The sequence below is a fragment of the Schistocerca nitens genome, chromosome 6 (assembly GCF_023898315.1).
Source record: "Schistocerca nitens isolate TAMUIC-IGC-003100 chromosome 6, iqSchNite1.1, whole genome shotgun sequence".
Classification (NCBI taxonomy): Eukaryota; Metazoa; Arthropoda; class Insecta; order Orthoptera; family Acrididae; genus Schistocerca; species Schistocerca nitens.
This window is the reverse complement of record NC_064619.1, coordinates 122,382,668-122,402,688: the sequence shown is the minus strand read 5'-3', so window position 1 is coordinate 122,402,688 and position 20,021 is coordinate 122,382,668. Positions and strand designations below refer to the sequence as shown.

General features: G+C 39.6%; 1 protein-coding gene across 1 annotated transcript in view; it reads left to right on the top strand.

The window, feature by feature from the left end:
• LOC126262556 (leucine--tRNA ligase, mitochondrial) overlaps positions 1-20,021 on the top strand; it is a 125,856-nt gene that overhangs the window by 62,473 nt on the left and 43,362 nt on the right. Inside the window, exons 7-8 of the mRNA XM_049959251.1 lie at positions 6,835-7,008; positions 15,212-15,394. Of these exons, the coding sequence (XP_049815208.1) occupies positions 6,835-7,008; positions 15,212-15,394 (357 nt within the window). The remainder of the gene's footprint in view (positions 1-6,834; positions 7,009-15,211; positions 15,395-20,021) is intronic.

Below are 20,021 nucleotides of genomic sequence, written 5' to 3'. Positions count from 1 at the left end.
AACAAGGAGGTGAAACACTTTGCAGCAACATGGCTGAACAAGCAAGGAAAAGATTTTTACCAGGAGGGTATATTCAAGCTCATCCTATGAAGCAGCAAGTACCTAAACTGGTATGGAGATCATTAAAAAATAACCTAATATGTGTACTATCATTTGGCTGTATTGGTTGTATGAAATATGTACATGTTTCACTGCAGGCTTTGTAACCTTAGTTTCTGATCACACCTTGTACAATATCAGCCATTACAGAGGTTACAGAAGTGTACTTGAAGTTGTTGACAAGGATGGATGTGTTCCAGGCATATTCTTGGTCATGTCAAGACTTTTGACACTGTTGACCATAGAATAATGCTAAACGAGCTACAAACACTAGGTGCGAGAGGAATAGTGAATAAGTGGTTCCAGTTTTACCTGGAAAACAAGAGTTCACACATTTGCTGGTGATAAATTTTTAGTGACACAACTATCCCACAATAAACACACAAACATAGCTGTTCCTTGTGGTAGTTTAGTGGGTCCAGTTCTGTTCTTAGTATAAAATGTGCACTGCAAGTATTGTGGGAATGGGAAGTGCTATTGACGTGCGGTTTTCACCAAATGGAATGGTAGCTAGGGGCTCATATTGCTATCCAATCAACAGATTCTGATAATACTTAGAAAGTGTATTATTTGTTAAACTTACACTTTTTCACATGGAACAATGGCAGTTTGCATTAACAAACTAAAAGTATCATAAATTAGAATGACAGTGGTGTTGGTTGCAGGATTCTAGTGCGAGTCATTTACAAGATATCATATTTTGAAATGGTCCCACACAAACACTTGTACAATACCTGTGGTTCTACGCACCAAAGAACAACACAAGTGGACACACAAGTTATGTGGATTCGGACCAGTAACGAGACAATCGACCATTACAGATTGTGTTCAAATGACTTTTGGCAGCAGCAATACAAGTTTCCAGCCTGGTGTGGAACGATGGCTGCACATGTGCTAACTTTTCAACAGAGATGTCTGAGCAGGCTTCAATAATATGTCGCTGCATATCATCGGATGTAGTTGGTATGTCCTTGCAGACAGCACCTTCCAACTTCCCCTGCAGAAAAGTCTACAGATGTCAAATCTGGGGAACAAACTAGCCAAAGTACAGGTCCTCTGTGTCCAACACAATGATTTGGAAACAATTCATGAAGACATTCTATAGTATTTCGTACACTCTGGGCTGGATAGCCGTCATATTGTTCATCGTAGTCTGCAGGGGAATGTCTTGTGGCATCCATGTAAGATAGTCTGTTAGGAGGCTACGATGTTTGTGCATGTTCAGTGTTCTGTCTACGACAAATGGGCCTATGAGCTGATGGTTCACTATCCCACACCACCTGTTTCCTCTCCATGGCCACTGATGTGCTACCTGATGAAGCCAACAGGGACTGTCAGCAGAACAATAGCGCATGTTTCGGCAGTTTACTTGGCCATGGTTGGTAAATAGCTTCATCTACATCTACATGATTACTCTGCAATTCACATTTAAGTGCTTGGCAGAGGGTTCATCGAACCACAATCATACTATCTCCCTACCATTCCATTCCCGAACAGCACACGGGAAAAACGAGCACCTAAACCTTTCTGTTTGAGCTCTGATTTCTCTTATTTTATTTTGATGATCATTCCTACCTATGTAGGTTGGGCTCAACAAAATATTTCCGCATTCGGAAGAGAAAGTTGGTGACTGAAATTTCGTAAATAGATCTCGCCACGACGAAAAACGTCTTTGCTTTAATGACTTCCATCCGAACTCGCGTATCATATCTGCCACACTCTCTCCCCTATTATGTGATAATACAAAACGAGCTGCCCTTTTTTGCACCCTTTCGATATCCTCCGTCAATCCCACCTGGTAAGGATCCCACACCGCGCAGCAATATTCTAACAGAGGATGAACGAGTGTAGTGTAAGCTGTCTCTTTAGTGGACTTGTTGCATCTTCTAAGTGTCCTGCCAATGAAACGCAACCTTTAGCTCGCCTTCCCCACAATATTATCTATGTGGTCTTTCCAACTGAAGTTGTTCGTAATTTTTACACCCAGGTACTTAGTTGAATTGACAGCCTTGAGAATTGTACTATTTATCGAGTAATCGAATTCCAACGGATTTCTTTTGGAACTCATGTGGATTACCTCACACTTTTTGTTATTTAGCATCAACTGCCACCTGCCACCCCATACAGCAATCTTTTCTAAATCACTTTGCAACTGATACTGGTCTTCGGATGACCTTCATCAGTGAAGAAGATACATGACACATCTGGAGTATCCTGTCTTAGTGCCCATGTACAGAAGTTAACACAATTCTCATAACCATTACCATGAAGCACTTGATGGAGGGATGTGATAGGGATGGAACCTATGTCAACAGAGGAAATGTAGGAGACTTCCCTGACCCATGCCACTTCCTCATGCGACTGCATGGGAGCCAACATGTATATCAACTGCAACAGCAACAAGAACATTGTCTAGTCACTTTCACATAACTGGTTGTAGGGGGTGATAAATAATTGCCAAGATGGTTGATGTTGGTTGGGATATCTTGCTGCAAACACCATAAAAGAACAAGCTGCATTCTTTCTACACTCTCCATCTACAATGAGCATATCAACTTTTTCTGCATTGGTAAATCTCATTGTCCACTCACGACCTACTACATAGACTATCACATGCTGACTGAATAGCAATCACAATCGCAATGCACTCAAGAACAAGCAAGCACACTGTAAGAAGTCATAACATACCTAGCAACTATGCTGGTTGAATGACACTAACAAGTGTTGGTGCAGAAACTTTACACAACGATATCTCATAAAAGACTCACTCTAGACTCCTGCAACAAACACCACTTACATTCTCATTTACTCTATTTTTAGTTTGTTAATGTCAATAGGCACTGTTCCATTTAAAAAGTGTATTTTTGCACAAAAGGACACTTTTAAATATTGTTACAATCTCTTTACTGGTTAAAAATATGAGCCCACTGAAAACCAATCCATTCTGTGAAAACCACACATCAATAGCACTTTCCAGTTCCGCAATATTTTTGGTGCACGTTTTAGGTGATGCACCCTATATATCAATGATTTTCCAGATAGTATAAGACATGGAGCAAGAATTCTATTCGCTAATGACAGTTACATCATAGACACTGATAAAACACTAGAGCTCCTATTAGAGAAAGCAAAAGAAAACCCACAGGGTGTTTGACTGGCCAACATGTACAAGAAATCAACATTGAAAGAAAGGAAAACAAACAGTATGCTCTCCAGCATAAAGAGGGAAAACAACTGTTGCATTAAGCATAGATGATGAATCTATAGTGTGTGTAAGAAGCACAGAGTTTTTGGTATCAGTATCAATTGTCAGTTAAAAACGCACAGAGATACTAGCAAAAAGGAAGTCATCGGCGTGTCATGCTCTTAGGGTTTTGTTGTCTGTTTGTAACAGACTATGTCTTGTGATGACATACTATTCTTACATAAATTCAGTTGAATGTTAGCTGTAGATTCTTTCCTGCCAATCAAAAGCTCAAAACATAGCTGATTGACAACTAAAGTTGCTGCTCACTTTGTTCATGACATAGTTCATCATTAACTGACCAATAAACAAATATGTAATAAGGCCATAGAATCTCAGATAAGTAATAAAAATAAATAAAATCATAAATTTCAATCTACAACTTTAAAATAAACTCCAGGCCTTTTTTCAGTTCAGTTTCTGGTTAACTTTAGGCCTAGGCTATGCTGCATAACTACGTAGTCTGTTTTACTCTAGACCTTCTGTTGTGGCACAAAAACACTTGACAGCATTCCACATATTAACTAAATACTTAATCTTTTTTAACTTTATCCTGTTCATTTATCAACAAGTAAAAAAGAAAATAAGACTAACTATACCTGAGGCATGTAAATATTGTATGAGTCTTACTAAATAACTTTTGGAATAATTAGTCATTCCAGCTCTGCCACTGGTTTATGTGAGGCACATTACACCCATAATGATCGTCAGGTGCCCTCAACAAATTATATGATAGCTTTCTGTAAATCAGGAGAGTAAGTACACATTAAGTCTTCACTTTCAAGCATTACACTAAACACTATACTTCTTACTAGTAAATACACTGCATTGATGTACTGCAGCATTCCTAACATAACACAGAGTCCACTAATAAACTCTGCTGTTTCAGCAGACAATAATTTGCATAATATGCTATGTAAAATACACTGACAGAAAAAAACATCCCAACACAAAAAAAGAATAATGTAGAGTAATAAAATTTCAGGAATAAATTTGTCCAGGTAAAAATCAAACAATGGAAAATCCAGGCTGGAATGTAACAACATATTTAAGTGATTAACATTCCGAGATCACAGGTTATAATGTAAGTGCAAGATAACCCATTAAAAATGTGAAATGCTGGTACATTAATAACCAGTGTAACTGCCAGACTGTTGAATGCAAGCGTGCAAACATGCATACATTGTGTTGTACAGGTATCTGGTGTCAGTTTTTGGGATGGAGTTCCTTTGTCTGTTGTTTGTCCTTGATCGTTCCAATACAGGAACAGGTAATGCTGTTTGTGAATGACAATGGAATTATCTTCTGATGATGTCCCATATGTGCTCGATTGGAGACATATCTAGTGATTGAGATCGTGCAGGCCAAGACAATATGTCGACATTACTGTAGACGAGGATGTAGTCGGGGAGGGAGGTTCCAGACCATCCTGCCCTATAACCCAAATGAAATTACGTGTGACCAAGTTGCCCTCTACTGAAATTGAAAGATATTTTGATTTTCAATCCTGCAATGAAAACAGAATATGCATCATTGGTAATCAACAAGCCCATCGAAGAACAGTTCAGTTCTTACTTGTGCTTGAATTAAATGTAATAAGTGCTGGTGTTCGTTGTTTTTATGCTGTGTGCTGTCATTATAGTTTTTAATTATCAATAAGTTTGTAAAAAGAAAGAAAGAAGAAGAAGAAAGACGATTTTGATTTGTCCACCAGCATTACGGACAGTTAAAAATATGTACACCCTGCTATAATAGTCTAATTACCTGCCTGTAGCAGTTTAATGTTAGCACTGGAGTCTTTATTTGGAGACTGGTAAAACTTTGGGTTGCAATATATCAGTATTTCACAATGCAGCAGAGTGGTAAATATATCTGTACATAACATGAAATGGAAATCAGTGCATCAAAATAGACTTGGATTTTCCTGTGTCATCCAAAAATCACATCAGTCAACAGAATTATTGCCCAAATTACAGTGGTTGCATTTCTTAAAAAAATTTGCTTGAACTTCTGTGATTAGCCCAGATGGCAAAATATCGTCTAATGTGGTCACATGGGTGGTTCTCAATTATGAAAACCAGTTTCAGTGCAGAACGATGGGGAGGGGTTTGTGGAGAGTGAAAAAGCAAAATGGGTGTGTGCCAAAAGCACATTCTATAGTTCATTCATTTCTGAAAGCAGTTCTCTCTGGGCTGCTCGAATTTTTCCAATCCAACAGTGTGCTGTATCCCCTCCCTTTCATCCAGAATCTAATTATGCCCCTATAATAACTGAGCCTGGAGTTCCATGCACAATTAAATCTCAGTTAGTTACATATTCCATGGATCCATGGATCATTTTACATGATAGATTGTAATGATGTGGGACAAGTCATTTTATATTCAAGTTGCAAATTAATTTTTACATATGGTTACATTCTGATTCTGAACTACTTTTAAAGAAAAATAAAAAAAAAGGGGGGGGGGGGAATATGGACTATCAGAATTGCATCTTTTGTTGTGATGCATTTTATTATTTTAAAACATTGTACAACAACCAGTGTTACTGAGCAAAGGGGCACAGTGGTTAGCACACCTGACCCGCATTCAAGAGGATGACAGTTCAAACCTGCATCCAGCCATCCTGATATAGGTTTTCCGTGATTTCCCTAAATTGTTCTAGGCAAATGCCAGGATGGTTTCTTTGAAAGGGTACAGCCAACTTCCTTCCCCATCCTTCCCTAATCAGATGGGACCTATGACCTTGTTTGGTCCCCTCCCCAATATCAACCTTCAACCAACAACTAGTGCTTCCACATTCTCCATCGACCGGGTAGCGCTATTCATTGAGGCGCTGAGTTGAGGCAAATCCATATATTTGAGAGATGAGGTGGTTTGAATCCATCAGCTGACACGTTGCATACGTGAAGTTTGGTGTGCTGTAACCAGCCCTGGTTTACAGTATAGCACTTCATGCATCATACCACTGTGAAGCTGATGGTTAAGTCATGGCTCTTATTGAAATATTCCTACCAGTCTTTCACTTTTTCTGTATGTACCAGTGTTTTACTGTCTGTAATTAGCATTTCTTGAGTGTGTGCATGTTCATATCTTCCTGTACATTTGTGTAACATTTCAAACATACTATTTTGATTGATTGTGCAAACAAAACTGTGGAAATGGCTAACTTCCTCTCTCCTCCCCCCCCTCCTATATCCCTCCCTCCCTCCCTCCCTCCCTCCCTCCCTCTCTCTCTCTCTCTCTCTCTCTCTCTCTCTCTCTCTCTCTCTCTCTCTCTCTCTCTCTCTCTCTCTCTCTCTCTCTTGTTTAAAAAAATCTTGATGAGCATGTCTGCCCTTAGTTTATTATATAAGCCGTGATTAAGCCTGTAGTTAAATTAATTCACAGTATACATTGGCATCTCATGTATTTGTAACACTGTTCTTATTTAGTGACAAATCCTTCAGAATATAATCTGTGAATGTTTTATTCATTACTTTTGTATGATTACAGCTACACTACACTTGTATTATGCTCGATTTATGAATCATTTCTTGCATTCTATAAAACTTGTACCACACAAGGAGCCATTTGCAAGACTCATTGTGCAAGGTATGGTGATGGGGCGAAGTTACAGAGTGAAAGCAACAGGAAAATACATTCCAGAATCAGAAGTGGACTTATCTGGTAAGTACATTGTCTGTGTATTGTTAGACTCAACAATTTTGTGGTTTCCATTGACTTGTACAAAAACAAGGCTGTTCCATTTTTCAAGCAGGATACAAATGTTTTAAGTAGGTATTGAATTGATGCAGAACATCCTAAGTATCTCATGAAAAAGTATTGCATTCACCAGTATGTAGTGAAGACAGAGAATTTATTTCAAACCACAGTAAACTTTAAGGTATATTTTCTGTTATAGTGCAAATTATTGTTGTTACATGCCTGATATTATCTCTAGTTGTATAAAGGAGATTTGAAATGGACTCAAGCATTTAAAAGGAATTCAAGGCATGCTGTATGATGTTAAACTTCTTTGAAGTTTGTGTGTACGGTTAAATGATATCACTGCTTTTTACAAACTACATACTGATAAGCTCTATGATGTATGACAGTAAGTATATAAATACTACATACACTTTGGCACTCAGTATACAAGCCTTTGGTATTTCAGTTAGAAATAGTACAAAAATTTCCAGAAAGGGAAGTTGTGAGCATAAATGACTTTAAACTATAATGTAACAGATGTAAATGAAAATGGGTAGAATGAGGAGGAATAACAAGGAAAGAAATTGGAAAAGTTTACAACATATGAGTATTCTCATGACCAATTGAATTATAAATAGCTGTTGTGTTGAAAAAAGAGATGTACACAGCATGTGGTGTGACTGGGATATTGTAATGGACATCTGCATGATAATCAGGCACAAAAAGAGCAAGGTGCGCAATGCCGAAGCATTTGCTAGTGGGCATACAGTGGATGCCCATCACATGGGACTCTCCAAGGTTCGGCAGCACTGGAATTTCCATAAGACACTGTGTTCACGCTGTACTTTTAAGTACACCAGTCTGAGGAAAAACCACCCATACCAGTCAGCTGCCATGCACAACACCATGTTGATGGCAATGACGCCCTTTGGCTAATGTGAATTGTAATGACAAATATCCATGCCACGCAACAGCTTAGTATTGAACAACAACAAAAAACAACAACAACAACAACAACAACTGGTGAGTGTTCCCTTCCTCATTGTTGTATGGTACGGAAGGTACCACCGCTCATGTACATCTACTAATCACGTTATATGGTACAGAGGTTGAGAAAATGGGAATGTGGACTGGCAAGTCATATTGATGTAATTGTGCCAATGGCATTGAAAACCACATGGTATTATGTATCCCTCTTGCTAGCGGGGCACTGCTCAAGCTGTTCTTGGAAGTATTTTTGTGAAGATGATGTTTACATGTGATTAAAAATGGTCCCTTGAGTGTCTGCTCAAATATCACTGGCAGTCAATTGTTGCATTCATTTCTTCATATACTGCACCACCCATTGTTTGTGAATTGTGACAGAATAGTGTGAGCAGCACTGGATGCAAACAAGGGTGGTTGGTAGCACTTTGGTTCTGGCTCTGATCAGCCTCCAGGAGTTGTTATTGTTGGTTTAGTGGTAATGGGTCTGAATGTTTCTCTATTGCTTTTAATTTTTTGTGCCGTCCATGACTCAGTACACTGCTGCCAGTTTCAGAAAAAATGAATGTACTATGAGGCAAGTGTTTTTAATTCACTTGTTCTTCACTGCAGTGTATTGCTGATAATGGACATTCTGGAAGGGATACACATTGGGAAAATAGCTCTGCAGTTGCATTCCACAATCTCTAATTCCCTCCCTCCCTCCCCCTTTGTCTCTGTTGCCGTCTCCCCATCCCCCTCCCCCTCACACTTAAAACTTGGATGTTAAACATCATTTTCCATGCTTGTCCCATAGCTTTTTGCCTAAGTTCTCATTAAATATTCTAACTAAGTTATTAATTATAACAGGATCCTATGAGCATTCTAACTGGACAGCAATGCTGAACATTTTTATACATAAAACGATATTGTCAGCAACTGTTGCACTACACCCTTATTGCTAAGATTACTATGAAAAGCAGTCCAAAGCAATGTCCATTCTGAAAATTTGGCAGTCAAATATTAGTTTGTATTGATTTACATGTATCAATTGAGACTGCATCATTTCTAAGACTTTTTGATAAACCTTCATATTTCTTGTGTGTCCTTGGCTGAGGGGTGTTATGGACTAAAAGTGAAATGCGCAAGGGCCATGACAGCTGTTTATTATTGTTGTAAGAAACAGAACTCAAATACAAGGTCCATGGATGAATGACCACACAATTTAAATACAAACAGAAATATCACTCCTAGACATTGCTTGGGATGTGCCTACGTGTTGAAATCCACAAGTCCTAGTAGGCAGCAGAGCAGACTGAGCCGAGGATGATCAGTGGTAGGTTCCAACAGGGCGCTTGGAGTGTGCCCTCGAGGACAGTGGGCTTCACGGATGTTGGGCATCAGTAGACATCGGAGGCAATGTGTTAGTGATGACAACACCTGGTGAGACGGTGGTGCTTCTAGGGCATCGGGTGTCAGCAGATGTCTGAGGTGATAGCTTGACAATGGCGGCCACTGGGTGGATGCAGTGTAGTGAGGCGTGGCACTTGGGGCAGCAGACAGTGGTCCAGAGTAGTGTCAGTGACCAGTGCTCACAGTGAGGGCAATTACTCTGATCAGTGAGCTGCTAGGGTGGCCAGCATGAAGCCTGTAGTGGTACTGGCTGAAGCATGGTGAGACAGTGGCCTAAATATGCTCCAGCAGAAGGATACCACCAGTGTGGTGCTGAATGGGCATGTAGTAAAGGTGACAGAGTAGTGCCCTGACTACAGTGTTCTCTACCACAATGGGCACACTTCCTATTGATGAGACTGGCACCAACAGATGCCATGGAGGCTGTGGGAAGCTGTGGCATAAAGAGCCTGAGCCATGCATTGCTAGGCATGTAAACAGCTCAGTGAGTCATGTTGATATGAGCTGTTTACTCACTTTTACCTGGAGAGGCGGCAGCCCACAATACCTCCCTGGTATTGTACTGGACCTCGTTGCTACAAACAGGCCAGACCTTATCGATGACATCTGTATGTAGACAGGGACTAGTCAATATGATGTCATTGTAGTGACTATGGTTACGTAAGTTAATAAATCAGTCAAGAGTGCTAGTAGAGTGTTTCTGTTAGAAAGAACAGGTAAGCAGTTGTTAGCTTCTCACTTAGTGAACTGCACTCATTTTGTTCCAGAATGATGGACATAGAGGAATTAAGGGCAAAGTTTAAACAGATTGTAAATCATGCTCTGGACAACTATGTGTGAATTAACAATGGAAAAGAGCCACCATGGTTTAATAACGAAATTCAGAAAATGCTGAGGAAACAAAGGCTGTTGTACTTCTGGTTCAAAAGAAGACATGCAAATAAAGACAGGCAAAGATTATAGAGATTAATGCACCTGTGAAAAGATTTATGCACAAAGCACAGAACAGCTACCGCCGTCATGCCTTCGCTAAAGATCTAGTGGAGAACCCGAAAGAATTCTGGTCCTATGTAAATTTGCTAAGCAGGTCTAAGGCTTACATCCAGTCAATTATTGATCAATCTGGTTTGGCAGTAGAAGATAGCAAAAGAAAGGCCAAAGTTTTAAATTCCATGATTAACAAATTTTTCATGCAGGAGAATCATACAAATGTACTGTCGTCTGATCATCGCCCAGAGTCCCATATGGATGATATAGTAATAAACAACCCTGGCATAGAGAAACAACTGAAAAAGTTGAAAATAAATAAGTTGCCAGGTCCACATGGAATTCCAGTTCAGTTTCACAAAGAGTACTCTTAGGTCATTGGCCCCTTACATAGTTTGTATTTATTGTAAATCTCTCCACAAGTGCAAAGGGGCAAGCGGCTGGTAAAAAGCATAGGTGACTCCTGTGTATAAAAAGGATAAAATTACAGACCAATATCCTTAATATTGATTTGGTGCAGAATTCTAGAGCACATTCTGAGTTCAAATATAATAAATTTCCTTGAGACCGAAAAGTTCATGTCCACGATCAGCACAAAAAAATGGTTCAAATGGCTCTGAGCACTATGGGGCTTAACATCTATGGTCATCAGTCCCCTAGAACTTAGAACTGCTTAAACCTAACTAACCTAAGGACATCACACAACTCCCAGTCATCACGAGGCAGAGAAAATCCCTGACCCCGCGATCAGCACACCTTTAGAAAGTATCGCTTGTACAAAACCCCAGCTTGCTCTTTTTCCACATGATATACTGCATACTATGGATGAAGGGCAACAGGCTAATTCCACATTTTTAGATATCCATAAAACATTCGACACGGTACCCCACTGCAGGCTGTTAATGAACGTACAAGCATACGGAATACGCTCCCAGATATGTGACTGGCTCGAAGACTTCTTAAGTAATAGAATCCGGTATGTTATTCCTCAATGGCGAGTGTTCATCGCAGACACAGGTAACGTCAGGGAAGTGTGATAGGACCTATATACATAAATGATGTACTGTATATACTTCTATACATAAATATAATAGAGGGAAACATTCCACGTGGGAAAAATATATCTAAAACAAAGATGATGTAACTTACCAAATGTGTGTCTATCAACATACCAACACTTTCATTTGGTAAGTTACATCTTCTATACATAAATACGTATATACATAAATACATATATACGTAAATGATCTGACTGACAGGATGGGCAGCAAACTGCGGTTTTTGCTGATGATGCTGTGGTGTACAGGAAGTTACCGAAGATCAGGGACTGTAGGATGATACAAAATGGCCTAGACAAAATTTGTAGTTGATGTGATGAATGGCAACTGGCTCTAAATGTAGAAAAATGTTAGTTAATGCAGATGACTAGGAAAAAAAAACCCATAATGTTCAGATACAGCATTAGTACTCTCCTGCTTGACGCAGTCACGTCATTTAAATATCTGAGCATAAAGTTTTGAAGCAGAATGAAATGCAACGAGCATGTAAGGATTGTGGTAGGTAAGGTTAATGGTCAACTTCGGTATATTGGGAGAATTTGAGGAAAGTTTGGTTCGTCTGTAAAGGAGACTGCATGTAGGATGCTAGTGCAACCTATTCTTCAGCACTGCTTCAGTGTGTTGGGTCCTCACGAGGTCAGATTGAAAGAAGACGCCAAAGCAGTTCAGAGGCGAGCTGTTAGATTTGTTACTGGTAGGTTTGGTCAGCATGCAAGTGGTACAGATATGCTTTGGGAATTAAAGTGGGAGTACCTGGAGGGAAGAAGACGCTCATTTCGAAGAACACTGCAGAGAAAGTGTAGAGGACCAGCCTTTGAAGCTGACTGCAGAACGATCCTTCTGCTGCCAGCAAACATTTCACTTAGGGGCCATGAAGATAAGATACGAGAAATCGGGGCTTATACGGAGGCATCTAGACAGTCGTTTTTCCCTCGCTTTATCTGCGAGTGTAACAGGAAAGGAAACCACTAGTGGTGGTACAGCATACACTCCACTGTGCATCGTTTGGTGGCTTGTGGAATATGTATGTGGATATAGATGTAGATGTTGATGGTATGCGTAGCAGTTTAGTCCCTGGCAGATGCTCTATATTCTATGAAACTTTGGGAGAAATACAGGGTATCGGTAAATTACTGCCACTGTATTTCAGTCATTTGTAGAGTCTTCAGGCCATCTTCAGATTATAATGCCAAAAGTACACTGATTTACTCTCTTTTATCCTGCCAGCACAAGCATGGTGTACTTGCAAGTCATTAAACAGGTGTTACTGGAGCACACACGCTTCTGCTGTGAGACTGTCCATTGTTCTGAACACATTTCATGACAAAAGCCCACCTCATTGATATTGGATCAGTCACTTGGTAAAATCTCACAAGAACTCTGTTATGCAGAGCACAGTGTTTCCCAATAACATATCCCTCTGTGTCATCCAAATGGTCTGTTATGTAGAGCACAGAGCTTCCCAATAACATATCCCTCTGTGTCATCCAAATGGAAACCACTGTTATGGTTGGTCATGTCCTCAGACGTATTTCTGCTGATCTGTTGACAGTATAGTCCCAATATTTTAATGCGTGGGGCCATAATTTTTGTTTCAGAGCATCCATTGAATGACTAGTAGAAATATAGTGGTTGGCAATAGCACTTTGGCTGCCTTACAGGAGACAAGTATGCCACTAATACTCCAGAATGTGGGTGGTTTGCCTTATATACAATTTTCCAAACTTGCACAGAATCCTGTAAACCATTGCCTTGCACAGTACCTAGTTGTCTTTGATCAATCTCAGAACTCCCAAGATTGTTGCTGGTGGACCAAAGACCTCTTTAAACTGATGTTTTCTCAGTACTGTACATATGTTCATAGAAACATTCCCAATACATGACAAGTAAACTGTAATCCTGAAAGTCTCATATGCTTTCTTCCATCATTTACTTCTCTTTAGTGTCCTATGCATCTGAAAAGGTGAAATCTGTTTTTGAGTAACAAATTTAGTAGATGTTCCAGTTCTGCTTGCAAAGCTGTTTGCATAGTCAAGCAATCTGTTGATTTGTGACTGACTGAGGATGTGATCAGTAAGAACAGGGGTTTCCATGTTGATATTGGATTGTATCCTGTCATTGGGAAATTTCATTCCCTGCATAGTCAACATCTTCCTGTAATTTCACCAAATGCAGATGACCAGTCTCATATTGATAACATGAGAGTGTGATCAGAGCAGAGCACGAACTGTCAGCAGCACCACAGGCACTTAAATAAGTCTTGTGTAGCAACTTGCAAGTACACTGTGTGCATACTGGAGGTCTTTCAGCAGTGTACACCTGAGAATGATCAGAAATATTGTGACATCAAGTTACAGATGTCTGACAGTTCCGCCAAAATTTCATGTAACTACCTGTTTACTAAGGAAGTTTTAAATGAGTTACCTCTATATGTTTATGACTTTATGAAAGATGTACCGAGCAGCATTCAGCTTGGTTCTTGTTGACTCTTAAAGAACCTCCACTACAGAATTTGCTACCATGTCATAATTTTCTGTGCTGATTGAAAATTTCATTGTGGGTGGAACTCAGCTTGCCATTCTCATGCACAAACAGCACTGACAAAAAAAGCGTGATGTGGTGGTTATTGTTTACAAGATGCTGTGTAGTTCAGTGCATTCTATTAGTGCCACAGCTCAGCCGCTAAACTGATTGTTAAGCATTTGGCTCACAGTTGGATTTAAAATTTTTTGAGCACACTATGTGACTCTTACCCCTCCTCCTCTTCTGCCTCCGTGTACCTCACACCCACTGTTACTGTGTGTGTGTGTGTGTTGACTCCAAAGGAGGACTTTGCTTGTCAGCTCAGCAGCTGTTTCAGTCTTGATTGGGTGCATATCAACCACTCAACACTTGACATCTATAAGTGAGTGGTCACCTTTATTCTTTCTGTTATACAGGGTGTTAGGAGTATAATCACAGATTTTTGGTGGCTGAGGACAGTGTCCTGAACAACATTGCATCAGTATTTACTTCATTTTTAGGCTAATAATTATAACTATTAGTAGTAGTATGTTCTGAAGTTGGTTATTATCTCCAAATACATAGGACAAAAGTAAGCCATTAATGCTTACTTTCCCCTTGGCAGCAGGTCAAATGATGAAGTGTGGGCACAAGAACACAAAACAGTTAGTTTAGAATGACAGGCATAGTCCACTTATTGGTACAGTTATGAATATGTGGAAAACATCAGGTAGTAAATTATGTGATGTGTTTGCAGAAAGCCTGTTATATGCAGCAAAAAAATTAAGTAACTCACTGAAATGGCTACGTATTAAGGTACCAATGATCACAGTATCTGCACTTACACCCCTAACACCCGCTATGTAATAAAACTTGCTTCTATCATCCCTAGTAGTGTCAAGCGTGCATCCAAACAGTGTTTCTGATCACAGGTAGGGTTCATGTATATCTACAGTGCAATATTCATCTTGTTTCACAAACTGTAATAAATCACTTAGAAACCACCCAACTTTAGTGTTGTTGACTGATCTTACTATCACCCATAATCATAAGATAAAGATCAAATGTCCACAAACAAGTGTTTGTGTGTGTGTGTGTGTGTGTGTGTGTGTGTGTGTGTGTGTGTGTGTGTGTGTCACACTTCTCTTGCATATTACAAGTTAATATTTTTGACATAGTGAATTAATTGCATATTAGTGCTCAAAGCATGTAGTGGAGAAAAGTTTCTCATCAAGATGGTCATGCTGCTGGTTTTTCAGGGAAGAAGCCTAAAGAGAAGAAAACTGGAGAACCTGTCATTGTTGCATGGGAGAAAATGAGCAAGTCAAAACATAATGGAGTTGATCCAGAAGCTGTATTCAAAGAGTATGGAGTTGATACAGCTCGCCTTTTGATATTAGGAAGTGTTGCACCTACTTCCCATAGAAACTGGTCACCTGAAAGTAAGTACACACTGAGTAGAACATTCAGTATGTGTCGTGCCACTCAGTGTAAATCATATGTCAATGAAAATTCAAACTGCAGTGACAGAAGACTGAGTGACTTTGTGTTTATTAGATTTATGAAATATTTGTTTGAAAGCTCTGCTGGTAATTGTCCTCTTCTACACATGTGTCTGCGGTAAGTGATCTGTACTTTGATACATATGTCTAATACGTCATAAATTTATACACCCCCACAAAATTTTTTCTTAAATGAATATTTGAAATTCATCAGTAACTTTTGCAGTATCTACATCATTTGTCTATACAGTACTTCTGTCTTTTATTACATCTACATCTAAACTGTGAAAACCAGTGTGAAGTGCTTGGCAGATCATACATCCCACTTGTACCCATTCCATTCACATATAGAGAGCAGGCAGAATGATTGCGTAAATGCATCTGTGCATGCTGTAACTCGTTTTCACACTCCCTATGAGAATGTAGGTGGTTGTTGTATATTCCTAGGTTCATCACTTCAAGTTGGTTGTAGAGACTTCCATCTATTTTCAGGTGTCTGCCATTTCAGTTCTTTCAGTATCTTTGGACACAGTCCCATGGGTCAAACAAATTTGTGACTATTTGTGCTGCCCTTTTTTCATATGTTCAGTATCCCCAGTTAGTCCTATTTGGTATGAAGCCGACACACTAAAGCAGTGTTCTAGAATGGGACACACAAGTGTTTTGTATGCTATCTCCTTTCCAGACTGATGTATTTCTCTGGTATTCAACCAATGAATCACAGTCCACCACCTGCTTCACGTACAACTGAGACACACAAAATGACTAACATTTAGGTGCAAGTCGTGTCTATCCAACTAGTAGCTAACACAAAATGTGTTCAGAAATACTATTTAGAAACATTAAATTGCACTTTAATGGTTAGAGCAGACATTACTTAATAGCAACCACCTCACTTTAAATAAATTTATAGTGTGGAGAAAATTTAAATAAAATGTTCAATGTTTATAACACGCAAAGCATTGGGCCATATACAGCTATCAAGATGTCAAATAATACAATTAAAAAAAAACAACAACAACCAAAAAAAAGTACTATACAAGCAGTAAACATTCACTTGTATAGCAAGAAAAACAAAATAAATTTAAACATTGATTACTCATAAATACCTACTTTTTGTGGACAAGATATACCTGTGTGTCTCACTGTGTGGTTATCTTGGAATAATAATTGATATGCTTGTGTTATCAACAGACATTAAAGTTTTTGAACCTCCTTTTAAAATAATTAGAAAATCATTTATGTTGATTAGAAACATTAGTAGCACTCCACATGTTTCCTATCTTCTGAGGTTAGTTTCATGCCTGTGATACATTCTGTTAGTGAGACCTCTTACATTATGAAGGTAAGACTCCGTCGATGCAAGAGGGTACTTTTAATATGACAACACTTCAGTTTGCCTACTAGAATTTTGTGATACAATTAAAAGCTGTGAGGTGGTCACAGAGTACACCAAAGGGATAATTTTAGTTGTTTAAATCAGCAAGCACTTTATTTGTGAGATGTTGTATCGCTTTCCCTGTGGAGAATCCTTCATAAAAGCCAAATTTAGAGGCAGTTAACAAGTTATGCTTGTTTAGATGTAAATGCATCAGTATTCTATCATAGGCTATGTTCTCAAACACTTTTGATAAAAACTGGGAGGAAATATACTGGTCTTCAGTAGAGGTAGTATGCATACATCCAGTTTTGTGGATAGGTCTTATTACAGCCAATTTAAATCATCATAGAAACAACTCTACTAGAAACATCATTATAGCTACCAAAAGTATTCCTTTTTAGTGACCTGATGAACTTTGTATTCTCTTTAATGATTCTGTTTTGTCAATGTGTAGGTCCACACAAAGCAGTTTTATTTTATTCTATTGATATTTGGTATAGATAGGCCAAATTACAGCAGTAATACATCTGATGACTTCAATAAATTTATGTACAAACAGAACAACAGTAACTAATAAGATTGTAACAACATATAATAGTAACAGGTAACAAATATAATTCTTTTAGATTATTGAGGGAAAATGATAAACAAAAATACAAATGTACTGATTTGTTCTGGAGTGATATTGCAGATATATCTTCAGGTTATACAGTAACTTATAAAGGGTAAAGATTAAGCATTGTATAGTGAAGGTCTGACAATCAAGCCATAGAAGAGTGCAGAAAATACAGTCTTTTCAAAAAGTTTGTGTTTATCTTGTAGGTTTTTGCATTTTCTGTTGTGAGAATGTCAGGAATATAAAAGACCTACCCTAAGGTATCAGGCTGTGAAGCCACATCTACACATTCACTAGGCAGTCATAGTGACTCTCTGTACATGACTTCTGCAGAGGAACCATCTAGATTGGGTTTCTACACATACAGTAGGCCAAGTAAAACCATTGACAGAGCTTCTGTACACCTGACAGTGTGCATTGTGGCACATCAGAGCTGCTTGTAGTGTTCAATGCCAACGCTACGTCAGTGCATGGCTGAGTGGTAGCTTGTTGTTTGTGAAGGATCATGCCACAGAATGCTGCCAGTTTGGTAAACAATTCCAATTTGGATTCCTTACAATGGTCTATTTTAATGTGCAGAGGAAAGCCAACATGTGATACCCAGTTCAGCACGAAGACAAGCACCAAAGTTTCCACAGAGATGTCATTCACCAGTGCCACTTCTGGCTAGTGAGTGAATCAGTCAGTCATTGTCACCTGGTACCGCTGATTGTTCGAAGATGGTAGCAGCCCCATGGTGTCCACATGCACATGAGTGAAACACATGGTAACGTTTGGGAAGTTGCCGATCAGCGCATGTACATGCCAGCTTACCTAGCAATGCCGACATTGTATGCAACATTGTCTACTCATGGCAATCTTTTTTCATTCCTGGCCACATAGGGCAATCTGTGATGAGGTGTAATGTAGATCACACACTGGAGTGACACAGGTTGTGTAAAGATTTAAAGCTATTCTTTGGAATATTGCTTGTAAAAGGGGCTTTGGTTATCAGTTGATAAATCGCAATATCACTTGAAGCTAGCGCTAGGAACATTGACTGATTGCAAGTATAACATTGAAGTTGTTTCCTACAACAACTCTTGCAGTTCCTGATCAGTACATTGTGCTTCTGTGAGCTCTGCGTAGCCAGTAGTGGAGTCACTCCTGACTAAGAAGAGACAGTCTGCTACCACATTCTCAATCCTGGACATTTGTTGGATGTCCATGCTGAACTGTGTGATAAACATAAGGGTTATGTGCTAGCCAAGAAAATCGACTTGTGGCTTATTGAAAACACTCTTTTCTGTGTTATGAACAATGCCATATTTATCCAGACATTTGAAAACTTCTGAGAGATGCTGGCGATGATCTTCTGGTGAGGCTGAGAATAAAAGTATGTCACGAAGGTAAGTGAAGCAGAATGGCAGGCCGTGCAACACGGAGTCGATAAATCTCTGCCATCAAACTTCCTGGCAGATTAAAACGGTGTGCCGGACCGAGACTCAAACTCAGGACCTTTGCCTTTCCTGGGCAAGTGCTCTACTATCTGAGCTAACCAAGCACGACTTACGACCCGTCCTCACAGCTTCAGTTCCCCCAGTACCTCGTCTTCTACCTTCCAAACTTCACAGAAGGTCTTCTGCAGACTTTGCAAAACTAGCACTCCTAGGAGAAAGGATATTATAGAGACATGGCTTAGCCACAGCCTGATGCATGTTTCCTGAATGAAATCTGGAATCTCTGCCATGCCTGTGTGCTCATGAATTTTCTATCAAAGAGGTCAAACGGTAGAATGATGACCATCTTTGGGATGTGTGCCTGGGCCACAGGTATCTGTGTGTATGTCTTGATGCAGTCCAAACCACTGTATTGGTGAGCACCATTCAACTCATGATTGTAATCATGGAATAACATCAGTGGATAATGATCTGCCACTGTACAGGCATTAAGCACTCTATAGTCACCGCAAGAGTGCCATGCATCACAGTTTTTTGGCAGTTGTAGTGTGCCAGGAAGTCCACTCCATTACTGGTCCTGCAACATCCACAATCGTGAAGTCCCACATGAATGTCTGGTGTAGGCATGGGTCTAGCTCAAATCAGTGTGTGCTCTACATCACAATAAAGAACTTGCTTGTAGCAGCTGGATAGAACAACGTACATGACCTACACTGATGTAGCATTGTTTGTGGGAATATACACAGATCAGAGCCAATGTCAACCAGATATTTCTGTCCTGTACATTCTTCACTTACAGACAGACACTGTGGCTCAGACCAGCAATTGGACGGAGTGTGTGTGCATTCAAGTCCTGCTGGCATTTGGATATGCGCAGGGTTTGGCCCAGCGATGTGCTTCATTTAAATCTTCTGTGGTACAAGTATGTCTCCTGCTGTGTTTCTGTCCAGGGCATAGTCGAGGTGCTTGACGATCTCCTGCATGAGTGCTTCCAGAATCCGGCTCAGCCCCAGTCACTGTTCATGTCACAGAGAGATAACATCTTCCGATCTGCTGAGTTAGTACAACCACCTGTGCTGTCAGAGCATCGTAGTCAGTGCACAGTACCATGGCAGATGTGCATGTTACACT